At 49.1% G+C, this 25,433-nt stretch overlaps 1 protein-coding gene across 20 annotated transcripts in view; it reads right to left on the reverse strand.

Moving 5' to 3' along the window:
* TINAGL1 (tubulointerstitial nephritis antigen like 1) overlaps nt 1-25,433 on the reverse strand; it is a 161,630-nt gene that overhangs the window by 36,072 nt on the left and 100,125 nt on the right. For all 20 annotated transcript variants that reach the window (XM_069622538.1, XM_069622529.1, XM_069622537.1 and 17 more), the window contains exons 5-7: nt 18,636-18,750; nt 1,727-1,850; nt 624-774 (exon numbers count right to left, since the gene is read on the reverse strand). In XM_069622538.1, coding sequence (XP_069478639.1) covers nt 624-774; nt 1,727-1,850; nt 18,636-18,750 — 390 coding nt within the window. The remainder of the gene's footprint in view (nt 1-623; nt 775-1,726; nt 1,851-18,635; nt 18,751-25,433) is intronic.

Below are 25,433 nucleotides of genomic sequence, written 5' to 3' on the forward strand. Positions count from 1 at the left end.
GACACTAGATCAATTGGGGCTGCAAGATTGCATGCTCTGGGAAGCAACAAGATGAAGGCTGTCAAACTAATGCAGGAGACTCTCTGGGCATCTGCAAGAGGGGAACACCGACTCTACTCCAGTGCACCTGTAACTGTCATGGCGGCTTGGGAGAAATATAGGCCACTTCCTGTGCGTCACTTCCTGCCTCTACAGATCACGTGCACAGGGGTATTCCAAAGACAGAGGAATCCAAGATCTCTCCTGAGCCTCGCCCCTTTTCTCAAAAGGATCCCTTGGATTGGGAAAAGATTGAGTTTCCTAGGGCCAGTGGGGTAAAGACTATCCGGGAAGGGGCTTGCTTGGAGTCGAGCTCTTAGGGTGCAGGGACTCTTTAGGGAGGTGTTCCTGCTTAAATCTCGGTGACTGAGGAAAATCGGGAGCATTGGTCACGTGTCTTACGGTAACCAGTGAGTGTGACAGGATTCTTCCTGGTCCTGATACAGTGCTTCTCAGGCTAAACAGCTGATGTCGACTGGGAGGCATGTTTGCGAAGGCAGCTATAGGACCAGAGGCACGCGCGTGTGATAGATAGAGGTATCATGTTCGGGAGTTTGTCCTTCACCTGGTGTCTGCCAGCTTACCCTCTGCGGCGCAGGTACCACCAGGCCCCGTCCACCCTGCCGCCGTGGCAGCCATGCTGGTTGCGGGTGTCGCAGGAGAGCAGGTTCTGTGGCGACAGCGCCGGGGTCATGTGACCCATGGAGTGGATGGAGATCCGGTCTGACGCCACCGCTGCCAGAGAAGAGAGGAGAGGCTCGTTAAAAGCAGGAAGGAATGTGCAGGGGAGTGGCGTGCCCTTCCCTTGAGTGACAGCACAGGGAGGGTGTGCTCTATGCAGGGAGTGGTGCAGGTGGAGGTATGTTATATGTCTTCCAGGGAGCAGCAGCAGAGCATGTGAAATGGAGCCAATGCTTGCTCTTTACGCAAGTGTTTGTGTGTCCATGGAATGTTGTGTGTGTACACGTGGACGAGTGCTGTATTTGCATAAGTATATGCATTTGGTCTGTATGAGCTTGTACACTTTGTGTAGTGGGTGTTTTGTGTGTTCATTTTTTGTTGCGTCTGTGTGTGTTTCTGGTATGGGCTTTCTGTGTCTTATCTATGGGTGTGTTTGTGGTTTTATTTCAATTTCTTGCATGGTGTCTGTTGCATCGTCTGTTTTCTCCAAATGTGCCATTTGCATGGTGTGTGTATGTGTGCGTGCATGCACACGTGGAGGGGTGTGGAATAGGTACAACAGGCCTCATTACGAGTTGGGCGGTCTAGTAAAAATACAGCGGTAATACCGTTGCTACGGTATTACTGCACACGTTGACGGCTTCAGCTCGAGCTATGAGCTTTTCTGCCCATTTTTGCCAGTAGTACTGCAGCAGTAATGCCCCATAGAGTCCTACAGACTAAAAGAAAATAGGCAATTACACCTCCACTGCCACTTGTAATCCAGTGGTATTAACACCAGACTAAGTGGCAGTAACAGTAATTGCATTTGGCGGTATTCTGGTGTATTTACTGCCAGTATACCACCCGACTCGTAATGACCCCTAACGTTTTAATGGATTGCGCGTAAGAATGTGCCTGCTTCATCTGTGAGTCAGAGGAAGGCTTGTCTCCCACAGATACCTCTGGGTTATGCAGGAGCTTGTGCACCAGGATTGAGATGGTGGTGGTCGCATGAGAAAGTTACCTGCGGTGGAGAAAGCCCAGGACCCTGCACAGTTCCCTTGGTCCAGCGGCTCATGGATCATTCCCGGCCACTTTTCTGCTGCGTTGAATGAGGCCGGAAGGACCTCATTGTTTCCAAGTTTCACCTGCAAATAAAAAAGATTTATCAAGCAAAGGTTTTGAAGCAGGAACGGACAAGCCCACACAGACCATGGAGAAATCCAACCCATGACTACACACTCTGCCCTACTGTGACAAGTCCACACAAACCATGAAGAAATCCTACCCACAACTACGCACTCAGCCCTACTGTGACAAGTCCACACAAACCATGAAGAAATCCTACCCACAACTACGCACTCAGCCCTACTGTGCAAGTCCACACAGACCATGAAGAAATCCAACCCACAACTACGCACTCAGCCCTACTGTGACAAGTCCACACAGACCATGAAGAAATCCAACCCACGACTACACACCCAACCCGAGAATATGGAGTAATGAGGCTCAAGCCTCGATATCCAATAATCACTGCCGATGGATACAATCTGTCAGCAAGAAGAAGAAAGACAGCAGGAACGGAGGGGCAGTGTTTGAGAAGCACAGGGAGAGCTGTCGAGGGTTTCCAAGACTGCAAGAGAGTCCTCATGACTTGTGAGGTCAGACAGGATTAGGAGTGGGCCAGGAGAGGTAGATTCAACTTGCGAAGGGCAATGGCAGGGCCTGGGAGGTCTGCAGGACTACAGGAGAATCCTCATGATGTGTGACAGACTTGAAAGATTAGGAGTGGGCCTGAAGAGCTACAGCCATTCTGGGAAGGGCAATGGCAGGGCCTGGGAGGGTCTGCAGGACTACAGGAGAGTCCTCATGACGTGTGAGATATGGCAGGATAAGAAGTGGGCCTGAACAGCTAGCGCCAATATGGGAAGGTCAGTGGCACAGCTAGGCTGAATCCAGCAAGTATAGAGGGTATCCTTCAAGGACAGAGATGGCAGAGTAAGAAGGGGTTAGGCAGGTATCCATAAAAGGTACAGAGTGTCTAGTTGGACTAGGAGCTTTCCCAGTTGGCTAGGAGAGGTTGGACCGGTCTAGGAGATCCTAGCAGGGATAGGTGTGGTCCTGGTGGGCTAGGAGATGTTGAACTGGTCTAGGAGATCCTAGCTGGGAAGGTGTGGTTCCGGTGGGCTAGGAGATGTTGGACCGGTCTAGGAGATCCTAGCAGGGATAGGTGTGGTCCCGGTGGGCTAGGAGATGTTGAACTGGTCTAGGAGATCCTAGCATGGATAGGCATGGTCCCGGTGGGCTAGGAGATGTTGGACCGGTCTAGGAGATCCTAGCAGGGATAGGTGTGGTCCCGGTTGGCAGGGAGATGTTGAACTGGTCTAGGAGATCATAGCATGGATATGTGTGGTCCCGGTGGGCTAGGAGATGTTAAACCGGTCTAGGAGATCCTAGCTGGGAAGGTGTGGTCCTGGTGGGTTAGGAAATGTTGGACCGGTCTAGGAGATCATAGCAGGGATAGGTGTGGTCCTGGTGGGCTAGTAATTGGCAGCTGGGTTAGAAGTTGTTCAGGTGAAGAGAGTTTTGACTGCTAATATTTGTCCCAGTTGATGTGCTTAAAGCTCGTAAAAATGTTGTATTTTGTAATTGTTTTTTTTATAAAGCACAATCATAGCTTGTGAGCAACAGAGCATATATAGCATTATAGTTGCCCCCCAGACAGCAGGTGGTGGTGGCTGTGCATCTATAGTGGTTGAGCATGTGTTTCTATATCTGTTGTATGCATTTTATACACACACAAAACACACACACAAACACACACACACACACACACACACACAGGAACCCATGGGAAAAAGGAGAATTGCTAAATCTGGAAATGTGCACAAAAGGTCCAAAGTCACCCTGTACCTGTCCATGCACCCCACCACTTCCACTGTGCCCCTCCCGCACCCCAGCTAGCCCATGTGAGCAGGCACCACCAACCACCATAAACTCTAAGACCACCATGGACTGGCACAGAAGCTCACCAACCCCTAACACAGAGCAAGGAGAAGCCAGGACACATGGATAGTCCCCAGAAAACACAGACGCCTAAGGGGTAGCATTTATTCAGCACAGGAACCCCAGACACTTGCAGCAGAGGTCCAGCCTGAACATACACCCAAGACCCCAGGGAAATCTGCAACCTGCTCATGGTACACAACCTGGACCTCCTAGCCATTTCCAAAACTTGGCTACATGAAGCCTCTGGCCGAGCAATCTCCTTAGCCTTACGCCAAGACTACAACTACCGCCAGGACTACCTACACACCAAAGGTGGCGCAGTTGCCCTCATTGCCAAGGAATCCCTTCTCATAAGACAGGTCAACAACTCCTTCGACGGTAACAGTGATGTTCTGTGCCTCAAACTTACCACCTCCCCTAACTGCACCATCACAATACACATTGTTTTCTGCCCCCCCCCACCCACAGCCCTATGGCTGACTTCCATGAAAACCTCATACATATAAATCCATTCTACTAGGAGATCTGAACCTCGGATACAATGACCCAGAGGATTCAAAAGCCAATTCTCTCGCCCAAGCTCTAGACACCCTGGGGTTCAGACAAACAATCACAAACTCCACCCACTCTAAAATCTGCATCCTAGACTGGATAGTCGATCACAATTGCCCCCCATCCATCTACTCTAACGCCCCCTGCCCCTGGACAGACCACCATGTCATCCACTTCTCCATCCCCATGCCTACGAAACAAAAACCTCTCACCACCCCACTACTGCCTGCCTCAGCTCGGAGCTCACGTAAAACTAACCAGAAAGGCTAATGCCCTATATAGAAACTCCTGCTTTCAGACCTCCCTTCTCCACTGACCCCGCCATTCTAGCTGATCTATACAACTCTGCACTAAAGAATGCAGTCAATGCCACAGCCCCACTGCCAGCCAAGAAAGCTAAAATTGACAGACATGCCAATGCCTGGTTCACCCCAGAGCTACTGGCTCCATGAAACGCACTGCCCTCTCCACCTCGCAGACTAACCCACTTGAATCCACTAAACGAGAATTCAATAATCTCACAGCCTTTATCAGCCTTTATCAACGTCTCCTTTGCTTCAGGACTGGACCCTCCCAGATTTAAGGAAGCCTGGGTACGACCACTACTAAAAAAGACACTTGTCCCGGCCTCGCTCAACAGCTACAGACCCATAACCACAGTCCCCTTCCTTTTAAAAATCCTTGACAAAGCGGCTTACACCCAGCTCCAACAATTTCTCAAAACCAACCATGTCCTAGGCCTATGTCAATCTGGTTTTCGCCCTGATCACAGCACAGAATCTGCTCTGCTAGACCTAAAAAAACAACTTGATGATATAAAGAATGCAGGCAAGTCTGCCCTACTCCTCCTCCTAGACTTATCGGCTTTATTTGATCTAGTGGACCACAACACTCCGTGTCCTCACATCACCTCCTCAGCACACTTCTCACCCAATGCCACAGTTTGGATCATCTCATTCCTGCAAGGAGGAGCCATGAGAGTGTTCTCAGAGCTGGCCTGTGCACCTCCCATAACCATCCACTGTGGAGTCCCTCAAGGTTCCTGTATCTCTCCCACTCTCTACAATATTTTCATCAAGCCTCTATTTGACATCCTAGACTTCTTTGGCATAGCTTACACTAACTATGCTGATGACATTGAAGTCCTACTCCCACTCTCCGGTAGCTACGAAACAGACGCCAAGGCCCTCTACAAAGTCTACTCCACCATTGAGGCCTATATGGCAGCAAACCGTCTCTGCCTCAATGGCGACAAGACTGAAATACTCCTAGTTGGTTCCCAGGTAACCCTAAATAAACATACCAGCCAATACACCACCTTGACTATTGACAACCCACAGATCCCTGTCTACCACTCGGTCTAAACTTTAGGAGTCTACCTTAATGCCACCCTCTCCTTATCACGTCAAGTCAGCTCTGTGGCTTCTTCAGTTGCCTACTACACCAAATTGATCAACGCAGCCAAACCATTCCTATCCACTAAGAACGGCCTCTCCATCGCCAGAGCCATAAAAGGCTCAAGATTGGATTACTGCAACATCCTCTTTGCTGGAACTGCATCAAAAACCGAATGAAACTGCAAATAATCCAAAACAATGCACTTTGAGCTGCTCTCAACATTCTCAAAAGAGAACAAATATCTATTGCCAGACACAAAGCCCATTGGCTCCCTATCAAAGAATGTGTTCTATTTAAAACGCTTGCCATCACTCATAAGTGCCTCACTGACACATCCCCCCTTACCTTTCCTCAAAAGTAGTGAGAATGAGCTCCTCCAGGCGCACTAGGACACCATACTCCCACCGTCTCATCATCCCTTGAGTCAAGCGAGCCAAAGCAGGTGGTGCTAGCGTCCCCTTCATTGCTGCCAGGCAATGCAATTCCTTGCCATTTACTCTCAGAAACGAACCCTCACACCCTCATTCCGCAAAGCACTCAAAACCTGGCTGTTTAACTAACCTCTGCACCCCCGCTTTGTGCCTCATGCCTACTTGTGTGTTAGTTGATGTGGTTGTCACTCATGTTGTCACCCCTCACCAAATGAATTAAGTACACCTCAGATGTTATGCCATGCACACTGTAACTCATTCTTATACCACTGTATCCAACTCTCTTACTGTCGTGATATCTTTAATACGCACTGTATTTAACCAAATCACTGTATACCATTGTATCCAATTCTCCTGTTTTATATCTCTAGCACTCATTGTATGTAACAAACTCACTTACCTTTGTTATATCTCTACATTCGTTTCATGCTCCACTGTAACTAAGGAGCCTACGGGAGGATAGCTCAGGCTAACGTTCTCCCCTCGGAAGCAAGACAACACGGAGCAACACAGGTTCAATCCTCGGGTCTGCGCTTAGAAACCTCTGAGTATTAAGCGTGTTATAAATAACCTATCATATCATATCATACTGCCTGCTGCAACAGCGCCACGGCGCCTGTGGGCTGTTTGTGCACTTTACACATGTTTAAAATAAATAAATAAAGTCCCCAAGGCAACACAGCCAACTGAATGCCCCTGGGGTAACGCCAACCCGAGACGCCAACCCGAGCGGATGCCGAGAGATTCGTGGGACTGGCTCTATCCATGGGAGAACCCCAAGTGCTTCAGAGATGTATCGGTCAGTTCAAGCACCCCAAGGCTGCAGAGAGCACCCCTCACCAGGGCCAATGCTGAAAGGTCCATGAGGCGTCTCCTCAATAGCACTGACTACTCAGTCCACTGATGACACCCCTAAACAGTCCTCCGCTGTCCACGACACAGAGCTGCATGGGTCACAGACCGGTTGCTCTCACACAGCACTGAAGGGGGCACTCTCACACAGTACTTTGTGATCCCTCGCACAAGCACTGAAGAGGTCACTGTCACACAGTACTGTGCAGTCACTCAAACACTGTATAAATACATGGAGCCTTCTGGAATTTCTTTGGAGGCCATGAGAACATATTGGGCGCCATTAGTGCAAAGCCACCGAGACTAAATATGACTCATGGCCAGGAACGCTCCGACCCCACACTCCGGGGAATTCCCCTCCCTCTTATCGGGACAACGAGAATCTCATTTCCATGAACATATTTATGTTCCTTTCACTTTGTTTCCACAAATGGCAGCGCCGGGGGCGCCACAGGAACTTTAAGAGAGCTGTTCCCAGTGAGGGAGCAGCGCCCCCTGACCCTCAGCCCTGGCCTACACTTTCTCTCTGCCAAACTGAAACCCCATCACCCTCCCCACCTCAGTCGTCACCAATCCTCTTCTGCTTATGCCTCCACCGCAATCTCACTGTGTCCACCTTGCCCTCACTATGGCAATCAACCTTGCCCTCACTATGTCTCTCCACCTCGCCCAAACGATGCCTCACACTGTCTCTATGGCGCACTCACTATGTCTCTTCAGGTCAACTTCACAATGTCTTCACCTAGCCCTCACTATGTCTCTCCACCTCGCCCTCACTATGTCCCTCCACCTCACCCTCACTATGTCTCTTCACCTCGCCCTCACTATGTCTCTCCACCTCGCCCTCACTATGTCTCTCCACCTTGCCCTCACTATGTCTCTCCACTGCGCCCTCACTATGTCTCTCCACCTCGCCCTCACTATGTCTCTCCACCTCGCCCTCACTATGTCTCTCCACCTCGCTCTCACTATGTCTCTCCACCTCGCCCTCACTATGTCTCTTCACCTCGCCCTCACTATGTCTCTCCACCCCGCCCTCACTATGTCTCTCCACCTTGCCCTCACTATGTCTCTCCACTGCGCCCTCACTATGTCTCTCCACCTCGCCCTCACTATGTCTCTCCACTGCGCCCTCACTATGTCTCTCCACCTCGCCCTCACTATGTCTCTCCACCTCGCCCTCACTATGTCTCTCCACCTCGCTCTCACTATGTCTCTCCACCTCGCCCTCACTGTGTCTCTCCACCTCGCCCTCACTATGTCTCCACCACACCCACACTATGTCTCCACCTAGCCCTCACTATGTTTCTCTACCTTGCCCATATTATTTCTTCACCTTGCCCTCATTATGTCGCTCCACCTGGCCCAAGCAATGTCTCCACTTCTCCCTTACTGTGTCTCCACCTTGTACTCGCCATGTCCTCTTACCTTACACTCACTATGCATCTCCATCTCACCCTCATTATGTTTGCAACTCACTGTCCATATGTCTCTACACCTTGCCTTTGCTAGGTCTCCACCTTGCCCTCAATATTTATCTCCGCTTCACCTTCTCAATCTCTGTCCACCACACCCTCACCATGTCTCCACCTCTGTCTCAATATGCCTCCCCACCTTGCCCTCATAATGTCTCATCCTCACCTTCACTGTGTCTCAATCTCGCCATCAATGTGTCTCCACCTTGCTCTATATATTTCCACCTCGCTCTCGCTATATCTCCACCAGAGCCTCAATATGTCTCCACTACAGCCTTACTATCTCTCCACTTCAGCGGCACTATTTCTCCACCTCACCCTCACTATGTCTCTACCTCACCCTCACTACGTCTCCACCTCACCCACACTATGTCTCTTCACCTCGCTCTCACTATATCGCCACCCAAGCCTCACTATGTCTCCACCTCACTCATACTATGTCTCCACCTCACCCTCACTATGTCTCCACCTCCCTCACCGTCACTATGTCTCAACCTCACCCTCACTATGTCTCCACCTCACCCTCACTATGTCTCCACCTCACCCACACCATGACTCCACCTCATCCACACTATGTCTCCACCTCACCCTCACTATGTCTCCACCTCACCCACACTATGTCTCCACCTCACCCTCACTATGTCTCCACCTCACCCTCACTATGTCTCCACCTCACCCTTACTATGTCTCCATCGCACCCTCACTATGGCTACACCTCACCCACACTATGTCTCCACCTCGTCCTCACTATGTTTCCACCTCACCATCAATATGTCTCCACCTCATCCACACTATCTCTCTTCACCTCGCTCTCACTATATCCCCACCCCAGCCTCACTATGTCTCCACCTCACCCACACTATGTCTCCACCTCACTCTCACTATGTCTCCACCCCTCACCCTCACTATGTCTCCACCTCACCCACACCATGTCTCCACCTCACCCACACTATGTCTCCACCTCACCCTCACTATGTCTCCACCTCACCCACACTATGTCTCCACCTCACCCTCACTATGTCTCCACCTCACCCTCACTATGTCTCCACCTCACCCTTACTATGTCTCCATCGCACCCTCACTATGTCTACACCTCACCCACACTATGTCTCCACCTCGTCCTCACTATGTTTCCACCTCACCCTCAATATGTATCTCCATCTCGCCTTCACTATGTGTCCATCTCACCCACACTATATATCTCCACTTCGCCCTCACTTTGTCTCCACCTCACCCTCACTATGTCTCCACCTCACCCTTACTATGTCTCCACCTCACTCTCACTATGTCTCCACCCCTCACCCTCACTATGTCTCAACCTCACCCACACTATGTCTCCCCCTCACCATCACTATTTCTCCACCTCACCCTCACTATGTCTCCACCTCACCCACACTATATCTCCACCTCACCCTCGCTATGTCTCCACCTCACCCTCACTATGCCACCACCTCACCCTCACTATGTCTCCACCTCACCCACACTATCTCTCTTAACCTCGCTCTCACTATATCCCCACCCCAGCCTCACTATGTCTACACCTCACCCACACTATGTCTCCACCTCACTCTCACTATGTCTCCACCCCTCACCCTCACTATGTCTCAACCTCACCCACACTATGTCTCCCCCTCACCATCACTATTTCTCCACCTCACCCTCACTATGTCTCCACCTCACCCACACTATATCTCCACCTCACCCTCGCTATGTCTCCACCTCACCCTCACTATGCCACCACCTCACCCTCACTATGTCTCCACCTCACCCACACTATGTCTCCATCTCACCCACACTATGTCTCCACCTCACCCTCACTACGTCTCCACCTCACCCTCAATATATATGCATCTCGTTCTCAAAAGTAAAACTTCAAGTGCCTTTGGCAGACAGCTAATCTGCATGTGCACATATTCACGCTTCCGTACTTTGATGAAAGGTCTGCTTCCAGATTGGTCAGCACTTGACAGCCTGGTCAGCACTTGACAGCCTGGTCAGCACTTGACAGCGCTCTCCCGGATATTTAGAAATCATAGGATTTCTGTGCAGCGGTATACGTTTTCTCTCTGAATCTGAGACATTTCCTCGTCAATTCTCTGCACGCTGCATGGTCCCTGCATAGGGTCTCCTCTAGTAAAGGTTATAAAAATCCCAAAATTTCACTTAAGGGCCTTAACCCTGATTTAAAGGTACACTTTCCTCCAACTTCAAGTTCCACTCCGAAACTGTTCCCAAGAGCGGGGCTCAAAGAATGGCTATGGAAAGGTCTGTGTGCTGTGAGCAACTGAATGGAAAGGCCTATGTGCTATGAGAAACTGCATGGAAAGGCCTATGTGCTATGAGAAACTGCATGGAAAGGCCTATGTGCTATGAGAAACTGCATGGAAAGGCCTATGGGCTAAGAGAAACTGCATGGAAAGGCATATGTGCTGTGAGAAACTGCATGGAAAGGCCTATGTGCTATGAGAAACTGCATGGAAAGGCCTATGGGCTAAGAGAAACTGCAGGGAAAGGCCTATGTGCTGTGAGAAACTGCATGGAAAGGCCTATGGGCTATGAGAAACTGCATGGGAAGGCCTATGGGCTATGAGAAACTGCACGGAAAGGCCTATGTGCTGTGAGAAACTGCATGGAAAGGCCTATGTGCTATGAGAAACTGCATGGAAAGGCCTATGGGCTAAGAGAAACTGCAGGGAAAGGCCTATGTGCTGTGAGAAACTGCATGGAAAGGCCTATGGGCTATGAGAAACTGCACGGGAAGGCCTATGTGGTGTGAGAAACTGCACGGAAAGGCCTATGGGCTATGAGAAACTGCATGGAAAGGGCTATGGGCTATGATAAACTGCATGGGAAGGCCTATGGGCTATGAGAAACGCACGGAAAGGCCTATGTATTATAAGAAACTGCATGAAGTCGTGGATAATTGACCTGAGTGCTTATAGCGTTAGAAATCAGATCTACGTTCTTTTTGATGTTGAACTGTGCTATTGCACACACTTCTACATGTCCTCTTGTAGTGTCAGATTGCTAGAAGTAAACTAAGTGACCTTATAGAGCGCCCACCTGCCAATAATGCTGGCCTCGCTGTGCATGGGGAGGCGTTAGTGGGATAGACAGGAAGTCAGGTGCAGAAACATGCGGTGTTGATGAGTGCATGGGGAAGGGTCAGTAGGATAGACAGGAAGTTAGATGCAGAACCCTGTGGTGTTGATGAGTGCATGGGGAAGGGTTAGTGGGATAGACAGGAAGTCAGATGCAGAACCCTGCAGTGTTGATGAGTGCATGGGGAAGGGTTAGTGGGATAGACAGGAAGTCAGATGCAGAACCCTGCAGTGTTGATGAGTGCATAGGGAAGGGTTAGTGGGATAGACAGGAAGTGGGGTGCAGAAACCAGCAGTGTTGATGAGTGCAATGGGAGGGGTTAATGGGACAGACAGGAAGTCAGGTGCAGAAACATGTGGAGGCGTTAGTGGGACAGGCATGGGGAGGCTTTAGTGGGATAGACAGCAAGCCAGGTGCAGAAACCTGCGGTGTTGATGAGTGCATGGGGAAGGGCTAGTGGGACAGACAGGAAGTCAGGTGCAGAAACATGGGGAGGCGTTAGTGGGATAGACAGCAAGCCAGGTGCAGAATCCTGCGGTGTTGATGAGTGCAATGGGAAGGGCTAGTGGGACAGACAGGAAGTCAGGTGCAGAAACATGGGGAGGCGTTAGTGGGATAGACAGCAAGCCAGCTGCAGAAACCTGCAGTGTTGATGAGTGCAGGTGCTGGCGTTGCACTTGCACAGTCGATGCAGAAGGATGCACGTTTCTGGCCAAGGATGACACTAAATCTTACTGTGATGATGTCATCAGTGCTGAGGGATCAGTAGGTAGGACAATATGGCAGGCTAGGGACAATATGTATAGGGATGGGTCCCATACACATATTGCCTATATATCTGCAAATTCCCGCCCGCAAGCTGTCATAGCTCCAAGAAAATGACATCACTACCGCAACTTTAATAATATAGTAATGTTGGTTTGTGATGTCACAGCGCCAGCGGCATGAGCAAGCACGGGGCAGCTACCACGGCGGCACATAAGGATTTTCAGATTCATTTCCTGTGACACTTTGGCGCCATTAACTGATACGGGAGTGAGAATGGTAGTAAGCTGATTGTGTGCATGAATGGTAGTGCGCTGATTGTGTGCATGAATGGTAGTGTGCTGATTGTGTGCATGAATGGTAGTGAGTTGATTGTGTGCATGAATGGTAGTGTGCTGATTGTGTGCATGAATGGTAGTGTGCTGATTGTGTGCATGAATGGTAGTGCGCTGATTGTGTGCATGAATGGTAGTGTGCTGATTGTGTGCATGAATGGTAGTGAGTTGATTGTGTGCATGAATGGTAGTGGGCTGATTGTGTGCATGAATGGTAGTGTGCTGATTGTGTGCATGAATGGTAGTGAGCTGATTGTGTACACACGTGAGAAACATCCATCTGCAAGTTATTATGTATTTGAAATCACAAAATGTTTTTAGAAGAATTTGAGTGTATACTCTTTTTTTGCAACACATTACAAGCTTTAGGTTCATCATATGTATCAATGACTACTCAATCTCTTACATTAAATTAAGCAAGAGGCCAGGTAGTCAGAGGTATCACACTGGGTGACCATGTATTATATATACATTCTAAAATACCCTTCACTGTGTGCAAAAAGAATGTTGCAAGTCACCTCAAGGTTCTGTGATCTTTTAAAGGAACTTTGCCTTCAACCTCGATCCTCTATTTGGTCAGGGAATTCCGTGGTGACTTGCAAAATCACCGGAACGTACGGTGGGGGTATTTGAGTATGATATGCTGTGCCAGCTCACCACCACAGCAGTCTCGAAGCACATACATCTTGTCCGAGTTAAGGTGCAATAAGTCCCGCCCAGGGGAGCAGAACCCTAGCATGTTTAGGGTGCATTGATCCGAAAACGGTGTAATACAGGAAAAGAGGGGTGCATAGATCACGTCTATAACACACATTGCCATCAGCATTGGGGTGCCAAATTAGGGCAAAGGATAAATAGGGATTTGTACATCCTATGTTCACAATACCCTTCTCCCCAAAGGTTCACACTTGGTTTGTAAAATGTGTACCTTGGTGTTTTTTCATATTCATGTAGCTCTCTTAAATGTATTGGCTCTTTAACAGGATACTATCGATATTAGAATCCACTCCTTTAAAAGTAATCTCAGAGTCTACTTGGATGCGGTTATGGCATTTGTTATGTAATGAAGTACAGCCCTGAAGAAGAGCAAAGTTCGAAACATGTGTCGGCTGGCTACTTGTTTTTCAAATGGTTGCATCAACTTGAAATTATCCAATACACTATGATATATATTTCTTTGCACTAGTGTATAACTACTGCTTCTTTGGTGTGTGGCGCGACTTGAGATTTGATGTGTTTTAGATATCAGTTGTGTGCAGCGCTCTGACACCCGGCAAGATGACGTTGGCACTGCCCCAGCACCCTCGTGGGCGCCTGCCTCACCCTGGCCAAGTCAGGGTTATGCACCGTGGAGTGGGAGGAAAAGGTGGCGGCTGAAGGCGAGCCTCTCACAATATGTGCTCAGAGATTCCTCCCCGGGGGTGGCGGGCTGGATTTCCTGAAGGAAGTGGAGAGATAAGGCGCAGACGTGTCTATCGCGCAGACGGCTTTGTGCGCCTTCCAGCGCCGCGTGGCAGACTCCGCTTGGCCTGCAGGGAAGCTACGTGCTCACACACCCTGGATGTTTCCATACCCCAGCCACCTCCGGCCGGGCAGAAGGTGCAGTGAGTAGCGGCGAGGAAAGCCTCTGAAGTGCTCCTCCAGAATAGGGTAGCCATCTTTTCAAAATGGAAGCTTATCAGAGGCGGCACCGAGTGTGAATGCTTCCATACCGTGTCATTTGCACCGGCAGACGGTATTTTTACACATGCACTGCACAAAAAAAGTATAACTGTAGGACATTTTGCATGCAGTTCAGAGACCCCGTTAGAGATCTGTCTAGGCCCCCTGGGGTAAAAGACATGCAAGCCACCTAATGTTCATATGCACCCACCCTCTGGAACTCGATCCCGATGTCGGCTCGGAATAACCCCACAATTCGCCAGTTTCTCAAATCTCTCAAAACATGGCTCCAATGGATGCACAAACCGACGCACAGACCTCACAGTACCGTGCTACTGTTTAAAGATGGCAGCCCAAAAGCCGGCTACTCAGACTCTGTACAGTGCTCTGCTGCTCTCAAGCTAGGTCTGCGCTTTAAACAATAAACAGATAAATAAAAATAAATATGTATACACCCCAACAGCACTACAGAAGTGACTTCAGTGAAAAGGGCCTTGCGCAACCAATCTGTGAGACTTAACGTCACATGGGGAAGTGACATTACAAGAAATTGCGATAAGTGTGCATAGAGGCAGATAACTGTGATTCATGAATGGCACCATTATTAGTTTTGGCTATTAGGTGGCATTTATAAGCCAAATCAATTGCCTTACAGCACAGCTAGGGAGAAAGGGCATACGAGGAGGGACACAAAGCTTGTAGGTGTTGTTTGGTTATTTAACCACCTATTGAGGGCCCATGGCCATGCTAATCCCTATGGCCATTCCCACCCAGTTCCTGCCTCTGCCCATCAAAAACACCTTCTCATGGGAACTCTTTGTGTTTACCTAAATCAAGCCTTACCATCAAACATTTCACGTGAAGTGCCTGCAGGTGTTTTTCCAAAGCATTCTTCTGAGATTGAATGACTTAATTGGGGCTGTACGTGTTCTACTGGTTTAATATAAATGGTAACAGGTCTGCCTTAAGCTCTCTATTTATAAGCACTATGCATGATCTTTACTGAAATCCTCTTTAAAACAATCATTGGCTTGTCTATAAGTAGGCATTTGCCAGGCACTGATATTAGATGCCCAGGTACTTGCAAAATGTTGCAGCTGCTACCATCAATGGACAGTTAATATCACTCCGGCAGAACCTGGTAAATGCCTTTCCCATGCATACGCAAAAGCCAAAACTGCTGGTATTGCCAATGCTTGTTATGCATGAAGGAATTCTATATTCAAGTGAACTATGAGTAAAGCTTTTTTATATAATTACACTAGCAGACAAACATTAAAACACTGATCCAGTAGGTCTCTGTTCTTATTTGCTTATCGCTTGATCTGCTTTGCACCCTGAAGTAAACTGCACTGAGAATGGACGTGCGTGGCTGGCTGACATACCCCAGAGGAGACGTTGGGGGATACGAGAGTTGGTGCGTTGCTGCATACTGGAACCTTCTTTGCTCTCTCTGCACCTGTCGCCTCAAAGTTCATTGCAGTGCAAATATCTTGGAAACTGTGCTGCCCAGGGCCTGGAAGTTAATATCCACAGGGTCCTAACAGGTAACTATGCAAAATGTGGTGCAGATTGGTCAAACGGGGTGGAATTGTATAAGGAACAACGCTTCGCCAAACCACAAACCCACAAACAAATTTTGAATTGTGCTGAATTCCGGGGAACGTGGTGGGCTGTCCAAATGTCATGTAGCCAGTAATGTTCACAGGGTACTAACAGGTAACTATGCCAAATGTGGTGCAGATTGGTGAAACGGTGTGGAATTGTATAAGGAACAACTCTTTGGCAAACCACAAATACACAAATTGTGAATTGTGCTAAAATCTGGGGAACGTTGTGGGGTGTTCAAATGTCATGTAGCTAGTAATGTCCGGAGGTTACTAACAGGTAACTATGCAAAATGTGGTGCAGATTGTTGAAACAGTGTGGAATTGTATAAGGAACAACACTTTGCTACAAACCCACAAATCAACAAATGTTGACTTTCGCTGAAATCTGTGTAAAAGGGTGGGGTGACAAAATATCATGTAGCCAGTAATGTCTGCAGGATCTGAACAGGCAACTATGCAAAATCTGTTGCCGTTTGGTGAAATGGTGTGGAATTCTATAGGGAACAACGCTTCGCCACAAATCCAGCCACAAACACATTTTGACTTTTATATATATAGATATAAGAATATAATGAGTTTGGCTATTAACTGAAGCACCTGGAACTCAGTGAGATTAAATGATTTGCCAAGGATCACACACTTTGGTTAAGTGTTGAAACAGGGGTGTGAGCTATTTCAGCACTTGCCCACAAATCTTCCCAGAATGGTTGATATAAATATTTATTAAGGTTTTGGTTTGGACTTCATGTACATAAATAATGTTTAATAACAATGCTTCGAAAAAAGAACAGACATTACATAATAAACAAGTCTTTTATAGTGAGCTCACCCTACACTATGTAAATTGTCATAGAAACATGGTGAGCAAAAAGAGTATGGCTTTAGTTTCAATTTCCTCATCCTGCATGGATGGACACAGTAGCACAAGGCAACTTAATACCAGCCTAAAGCATGCTCCCTTGGGTTTGAAAAGTATAGTCATTATCTCACATGTCATGGAAGCACTATGCACACTCCCATTTCTCATCCACCCTTCATATTTCTAAAGGAGAAAAGTCCTGCTAATATTCGAACTCCCATCAATGTCTAATTGCTCCCATTATAATGCTCTGTTGAAACAGACTATGATCATGCCCGAAGCAAACTTGAGACATTCTCCCATCCCGGAGAGGGTGTGTTTGGGGCACCAGACACAACTTGTCATTTCGGGACAGTCCCACAAAATACGGGATGGTTGGCTACCCTACTCCAGACGGAGACATACAAGCAAACAAAAAACAGTGAGGATGACTGTCACACTGAGCTCATAGTGCGAAGACACATGAGCAGTGAGAGGCTCTGGGAGGAGGCGCTATGAGCGGCAAAGCACTGTGGGAATGGAGGCGAGTCATCTCCAGGCTCAGAGCACCTGCAGTCAAAGTTTTTCTATCATCCCACTTGAGTACTCTTGCTGGGAAGCAATCGCATTGTACCTATCGCAGGTACTGCAGCAGGGATTTGAGCAAGGGGTGTTGCTAGGGGGATGGGGGGGGACGCTGAGGGGGCTATAGCCTTTTGGTTGTAGCCCTGGATAGAAGCTCAGGAGCTACAACTAAAAGGCTAGCTAGTCCCGAGTGCCGGCAGTCCCCACATTAGAGCAGCCCCGGATATTTTCCAGACCTAGCAACACCTCTGAGCAAGAACTCAAATTTAGACCTCCTAGAGGGAGTGATAAGGATAACCTGAGAAGCAAGGAGGGGCTGCTCTACTGAGGGTAACACCGCTTTAGCATCAGAAAAAGCACACAGAGAAACGTCGTGAGGAACAGATATGGTTACACTAATGGGCATTTCAATTGATTATGCCACTGACGTGCCATTTCTGGGAGAGTAGCACACTGCACACGCTGTTCTGTGTTATTCAGGCAGTATGGCAATTTCCCAGGAACAGTATGGCAAATTAGCACAGTGGGAAGGGAGCATCCCCGGGCTGTTAGGTGATAACTAGACAAGACATGCATCTATTTGCCCATAGCTCATTTTAAACTGGCTGCCTAGGGTGACTCAAATAATGTGTGCAGTTCTGGCACAGTGTGTATACAGAAAGCATGTGATACCCTGGCACCTTTCTCTCTTTTGTCTAATATAGGCCGTTAGAGCTCTGAACTATATTTTAGGGTGCATATGTTTGCTGGGTTTAGCTTGTTTCCATGCAGAAGTGTTCTGCGACCACATATCTCAAAATCTAGCGTCTGCACTTAGCGCCTATCTTATGTGAGTTCAAAAGTTTATCCAAGACTAGATTTCACCCACAGATAAATTGACTAATAGAACGATTCAACGCGACAATGGAACGGCTGCTTTGCATTTTGGTGAACACGTGGGTGGTAGGGGAGAAGCCCCTATCCTACTCCCCTACCATGAAGTCTATCAGAAGATCATAAGGTGCAGCCTATTGAAATAGCTATAGCATCAGCATTTCAGGTGTTCTCTGCATGTTATCTGTAGGTGTGCTGTGATACACAGGTAATGTTTTTATCTGTGAGAATCTCTTACAGTGGAAGCTTCATGCTCAGACTGTTCAGTGATATGCAGGCAGCGTGTGCCGCTCAGCACGCCATGCCTAGTTTGGAAGCGGGTGCTAAGGATGTTTATAAATGCATTATAAGTGTATGCAGCTCTGTATTTCCAATTGGGTACCAGTACTATTGTGGTGGTGCCACACAGGCCATGTTTTTAACCCACTGAACTCCATGGTACTCACATGCATCTCATTCATGTTCATGACAGAACTCGTCGGTTTACTCGTCCCCAGGCGGTAGCGTATTCCCTCATCGAGTGTCATTCCCCAGAACTGACTGTAGTTGCCAGCACGCCAGCTGAAAGAAGAGGCAGGGAAAACAGCAGATTATAACACACAATGACTTTAACCCATCAGTTTTCAACAGAGGCGTTCACTCACACTGCGGGTTCTCACTCAAGTCTGTGCCCAGCTGCAAGAGTTTCCACTCACAGGCAACTAAACCCATGAACGTCCTTCTCTTTCATTTTCATTTTCTGTTGCTTCCCTGCCTCCTTCTCCTGGATCACACACAGGTCTGTCTGTTCATGTCGCTCCTCTACAGAAGCTCACAGCATCCTGCCCTCCTCCGACCTCTCAAGGTAGTAGCACTCATAGACGTCCTCTGGCCTTTCATGAGGCCTCTCAGGAGAAGCTGGGAGAACTCATTATCACCATCTATATGCTTCAGAGACCCTGGTGCTCGTATAACCTTTCACATGGTTACCCTTGATCCAGAGACAGTCTTCCTTCAGGAGATAGAAGGGTCCCAGGAAACAGACTCAGGCTAGAAGAATCGGGAAGGATCAATGGAAGAAGGGTCCCAAGGAACCAGGCACAGGCTAGAAGAAGCGAAAAAGGATCAATGGAGGAAGGGTCACGGGAACAAGGCTCAGGCTAGAAGAGAAGAAGCAGCAAGGATCAGCAATGGACCCTGCAAGGGTCCCAGGAACAAGGCTCAGGCTAGAAGAAGCGGTAGGGATCAATGGAGGAAGGAACCCAGGATCCAGGCCCAGGCTAGAAGAAGCGGAAAGGATCAATGGAGGAAGGGTCACAGGAACAAGGCTCGGGCTAGAAGAATAAGTGGAAAGAATCAATGGAGGAAGGGTCCCAGGTACAAGGCTCAGGCTAGTAGAAGCGGAAAGGGTCAATGGAGCAAGGGTCCCAGGAACCAGGCTCAGGCTAGAAGAAGCGGAAAGGGTCAATGGAGGAAGGGTCCCAGGAACCAGGCTCAGGCTGGAAGAAGCGGAAAGGATCAAAGGAGGAAGAGTCCCAGGAACCAGACTCAGGATGGAAGAAATGGAAAGGGTCAACAGAGGAAGGGTCCCAGGAACAAGGCTCAGGCTGGAAGAAGCAGAGAGGATCAATGGAGGAAGGGTCCCAGGAACCAGGCTCAGGCTAGAAGATGCGGAAAGGATCAACGGAGGAAGGGTCCCAAGAGCCAGGCTCAGGCTAGAAGAAGCATAAAGGATCAATGGAGAAAGGGTCACACGAACCAGGCCTAGGCTAGAAGAAGTGGAAAGGGTCAACGGAGGAAGGGTCCCAGGAACAAGGCTCAGGCTAGAGGAAACGGAAAGGGTCAACGGAGGAAGGGTCCTAGGAACAAATCTCAGGCTAGAAGAAGCAGAAATGGTCCCAGGAACAAGGCTCAGGGTAGAAAAAGCGGAAAGGATCAACAGAGAAAGGGTCCCAGGAACCAGGCTCAGGCTAGAAGAAGCAGAAAGGGTTAACTGAGGAAGGGTCCCAGGAACCAGGCTCAGGCTAGAAAAAACAGAAAGGGTCAATGGAGGAAGGGTCCCAGGAATCAGGCTCAGGCTGGAAGATGTGGAAAGGGTCAACGGATGAAGGGTCCCAGCAACCAGGCTCAGGCTGGAAGAAGCGGAAAGGATCAACGGAGGAAGGGTCCCAGGAACCAGGCTCAGGCTGGAAGAAGCAGAAAGTATCAACGGAGGAAGAGACGCCGGAACCAGGCTCAGGCTAGAAGAAGCGGTAAGGATCAACGGAGGAAGAGTCCCAGGAACCAGTCTCAGGCCGGAAGAAGCGGAAAGGGTCAATGGAGGAAGGGTCCCAGGAACAAGGCTCAGGTTGGAAGAAGTGGAAAGGGTCAACGGAGGAGGGGTCCCAGGAACCAGGCTCAGGCTAGAAGCAGCGGAAAGGGTCAACGGAGGAAGGTTCCCAGGAACAAGGCTCAGTCTAGAAGATGCAGAAAGGATCAATGGAGGAAGGGTCCCAGGAATCAGGCTCAGGCTAGAAGAAGCAGAAAGGATCAACGGACGAAGGGTCCCAGGAACAAGGCTCAGGCTAGAAGAAGCAGAAAGGATCAACAGAGGAAGGCTCCCAGGAACCAGGCTCAGGCCAGAAGAAGCGGAAATGATCACTGGAGGAAGGGTCCCAGGAACCAGGCTCAGGCCCGAAGAAGCAGAAAGGATCAACAGAGGAAGGGTCCCAGGAACAAGGCTCAGGTTGGAAGAAGTGGAAAGGGTCAACGGAGGAGGGGTCCCAGGAACCAGGCTCAGGCTAGAAGCAGCGGAAAGGGTCAACGGAGGAAGGTTCCCAGGAACCAGGCTCAGTCTAGAAGATGCAGAAAGGATCAATGGAGGAAGGGTCCCAGGAATCAGGCTCCGGCTAGAAGAAGCAGAAAGGATCAACGGACGAAGGGTCCCAGGAACAAGGCTCAGGCTAGAAGAAGCAAAAAGGATCAACAGAGGAAGGCTCCCAGGAACCAGGCTCAGGCCAGAAGAAGCGGAAATGATCACTGGAGGAAGGGTCCCAGGAACCAGGCTTAGGCCAGAAGAAGCAGAAAGGATCAACAGAGGAAGGGTCCCAGGAACAAGGCTCAGGCCAGAAGAAGCAGAAAGGATCAACAGAGGAAGGGTCCCAGGAACAAGGCCCAGGCCAGAAGAAGTGGAAAGGGTCAACGGAGGAAGGGTCCCAGGAACCCGGCTCAGGCCAGAAGATATGGAAAGGGTCAATAGAGGAAGGGTCCCAGGAACCAGGCTAAGGCCAGAAGATGCAGAAAGGATCATCGGAAGAAGGGTCCCAGGAACGAGGCTCAGGCCAGAAGAAGTGGAAAGGATCAATGGGGGAAGGGTCCCAGGAACCAGGCTCAGGCCAGAAGAAGTGGAAAGGTTCAACAGAGAAAGGGGCCCAGGAACCAGGCCTAGGCTAGAAGAAGCAGAAAGGATCAATGGAGGAAGGGTCCCAGGAACCAGGCTCAGGCTAAAAGAAGCAGAAAGGATCAATGGAGGAAGGGACCCAGTAACCAGGCCCAGGCTAGAAGAAGCAGAAAGGATCAATGGAGGAAGGGTCCCAGGAACCAGGCTCAGGCTAAAAGAAGCAGAAAGGATCAATGGCGGAAGGATTCCACAAACCAGGCTCAGGCTAGAAGAAGCAGAAAGGATCAATGGAGGAAGGGTCCCAGGAACAAGGCTCAGGCTAGAAGAAGTGGAAAGGATCAATGGAGGAAGGGTCCCAGGAACAATCAGGCAAGAATATGTGAATAGGATCAATGTAGGAAGGGTCCATGGAACAAGGCACAGGCTGGAAGATGCAAAAAGGATCAATGGAGGAAGGGTCCCAGTCACAAGGATCAGGCTAGAAGAGGCAGAATGGATCAATGGAGGAAGGGTCCCAGGAACAAGGTTAGGCTAGAAGAAGCAGACATGATCAATGGAAGAAGGGTCCCAGGAACGAGGCTCAGGCCAGAAGAAGTGGAAAGGATCAATGGGGGAAGGGTCCCAGGAACCAGGCTCAGGCCAGAAGAAGTGGAAAGGTTCAACAGAGAAAGGGGCCCAGGAACCAGGCCTAGGCTAGAAGAAGCAGAAAGGATCAATGGAGGAAGGGTCCCAGGAACCAGGCTCAGGCTAAAAGAAGCAGAAAGGATCAATGGAGGAAGGGACCCAGTAACCAGGCCCAGGCTAGAAGAAGCAGAAAGGATCAATGGAGGAAGGGTCCCAGGAACCAGGCTCAGGCTAAAAGAAGCAGAAAGGATCAATGGCGGAAGGATTCCACAAACCAGGCTCAGGCTAGAAGAAGCAGAAAGGATCAATGGAGGAAGGGTCCCAGGAACAAGGCTCAGGCTAGAAGAAGTGGAAAGGATCAATGGAGGAAGGGTCCCAGGAACAATCAGGCAAGAATATGTGAATAGGATCAATGTAGGAAGGGTCCATGGAACAAGGCACAGGCTGGAAGATGCAAAAAGGATCAATGGAGGAAGGGTCCCAGTCACAAGGATCAGGCTAGAAGAGGCAGAAAGGATCAATGGAGGAAGGGTCCCAGGAACAATCAGGCAAGAATATGTGAATAGGATCAATGTAGGAAGGGTCCATGGAACAAGGCACAGGCTGGAAGATGCAAAAAGGATCAATGGCGGAAGGGTTCCACGAACCAGGCTCAGGCTAGAAGAAGCAGAAAGGATCAATGGAGGAAGGGTCCCAAGAACAAGGCTCAGGCTATACGAAGTGGAAAGAATCAATGGAGGAAGGGTCCCAGGAACAAGGCTCAGGCTAGAATATGCAAATAGGATCAATGGAGGAAGGGTCCCTGGAACAAGGCACAGGCTAGAAGATGCAAATAGGATGAATGGAGGAAGGGTCCCAGTCACAAGGATCAGGCTAGAAGAAGAAGAAATGATCAATGGAGGAAGGGCCCCAGGAACAAGGCTATGCTAGAAGAAGCAGACAGGATCAATGGAGGAAGGGACCCAGGAACCAGGTTCAGGTTAGAAGAAGCGGAAAGGGTAAATGGAGGAAAGGTCCCAGGAACCAGGCTCAGGCCAGAAGATGTGGAAAGGGTCAATAGAGGAAGGGTCCCAGGAACCAGGCTAAGGCGAGAATATGCAGAAAGGATCATCGGAGGAAGGGTCCCAGGAACCAGGCTCAGGCCAGAAGAAGTGGAAAGGATCAATGGGGGAAGTTTCCCAGGAACCAGGCTGAGGCCAGAAGAAGTGGAAAAGTTCAATGGAGAAAGGGGCCCAGGAACCAGGCCCAGGCTAGAAGAAGCAGAACGGATCAATGGAGGAAGGGTCCCAGGAACAAGGCTCAGGCTAGAAGAAGTGGAAAGGATCAATGGTGGAAGGGTCCCAGGAACAAGGCTCAGGCTAGAATATGCGAATAGGATCAATGGAAGAAGGGTCCCTGGAACAAGGCACAGGCTAGAAGATGCGAAACGGATCAATGGAGGAAGGGTCCCAGTCACAAGGATCAGTCTAGAAGACGCAGAAAGGATCAATGGAGGAAGGGTCCCAGGAACAAGGCTAGGCTAGAAGAAGCAGACAGGATCAATGGAGGAAGGGACCCAGGAACCAGGTTCAGGTTAGAAGAAGCGGAAAGGGTAAATGGAGGAAAGGTCCCAGGAACCAGGCTCAGGCCAGAAGATGTGGAAAGGGTCAATAGAGGAAGGGTCCCAGGAACCAGGCTAAGGCCAGAATATGCAGAAAGGATCATCAGAGGAAGGGTCCCAGGAACCAGGCTCAGGCCAGAAGAAGTGGAAAGGATCAATGGGGGAAGTTTCCCAGGAACCAGGCTGAGGCCAGAAGAAGTGGAAAAGTTCAATGGAGAAAGGGGCCCAGGAACCAGGCCCAGGCTAGAAGAAGCAGAACGGATCAATGGAGGAAGGGTCCCAGGAACAAGGCTCAGGCTAGAAGAAGTGGAAAGGATCAATGGAGGAAGGGTCCCAGGAACAAGGCTCAGGCTAGAATATGCAAATAGGATCAATGGAAGAAGGGTCCCTGGAACAAGGCACAGGCTAGAAGATGCGAAACGGATCAATGGAGGAAGGGTCCCAGTCACAAGGATCAGTCTAGAAGACGCAGAAAGGATCAATGGAGGAAGGGTCCCAGGAACAAGGCTAGGCTAGAAGAAGCAGACAGGATCAATGGAGGAAGGGACCCAGGAACCAGGTTCAGGCCAGAAGAAGCGGAAAGGGTGAATGGAGGAAAGGTCCCAGGAACCAGCCTCAGGCTAGAAGAACTGGAAAGGATCAATTGAGGAAGGGTCCCAGGAACCAGGCTCAGGCTAGAAGAAGCGGAAGTGATCAATGGAGGAAGGGTCCCAGGAACAAGGCTCAGGCTAGAAGAAGTGGAAAGGATCAATAGAGGAAGGGTCCCAGGAACAAGGCTCAGGCTAGAAGATGCAAAAAAGATCAATGGAAGAAGGGTCCCTTGAACAAGGCTCACAATATATGATGCGAAAAGGATCAATGGAGGAAGGGTCCCAGGAACAAGGCTCAGGCTAGAAGAAGCAGAAAGGATCAATGGAGGAAGGGTCCCAGGAACAAGGCTACGCTAGAAGAAGCAGAAAGGATCAATGGAGGAAGGTTCCCAGGAACCAGACCCAGGCTAGAACATGCGGAAAGGATCAATGGAGGGTTTAACACAGAAAAAGATCCTACAGCTTTCAATTATTAAGTGCACCGAAACATGTTGGAAAGAACATGTGCTTGCCTTTTCAAACTTGTTAGAAAAGTAACACAACTTGAAGTGAACCCACCCCCGCCTTTCAAATTTACAATTTCCTACATATGTGTTTCGGACATCGCTTTTAAAAGCAACAAAACAATGTTTCTCCTATAACTAGACGTGACTGCACTGCACCCCTTGGCAAGGAGGCGGGTGTCTATAATGTTTAGGTGTTGAGTGCATTAGCATTTTATATTTATTAAGGAAAAGATGTCATTTTGAACAGAAATTAGGTATTTAGTATCCATTTCAGAAGGCAAAGGTGTTAGGTTGGAGTCATCCGGACACTCATGAAAGCTAAGAGGCTTTTATTAAGATAATAATTATGTATGAAGACCCCAGCAATGCCAGCACAGCACTACCAGAGAAAGCAAACACCAACTGACTACTGTAGAACCTCAACAAAAAGTAAACAAGTACATCATGACCAAGTGCATCACATTTAGAACAGTAACAACAGCTGATGACCTACTAGCATTCCAGCCATCAACAGCATTGCACATAAACCCATACAGAGCTCATCAACAGTGGCTTGCAAGCCACAC

This window comes from Ambystoma mexicanum, chromosome 11 (assembly GCF_040938575.1).
Source record: "Ambystoma mexicanum isolate Mex_15411 chromosome 11, UKY_AmexF1_1, whole genome shotgun sequence".
Taxonomy (NCBI): Eukaryota; Metazoa; Chordata; class Amphibia; order Caudata; family Ambystomatidae; genus Ambystoma; species Ambystoma mexicanum.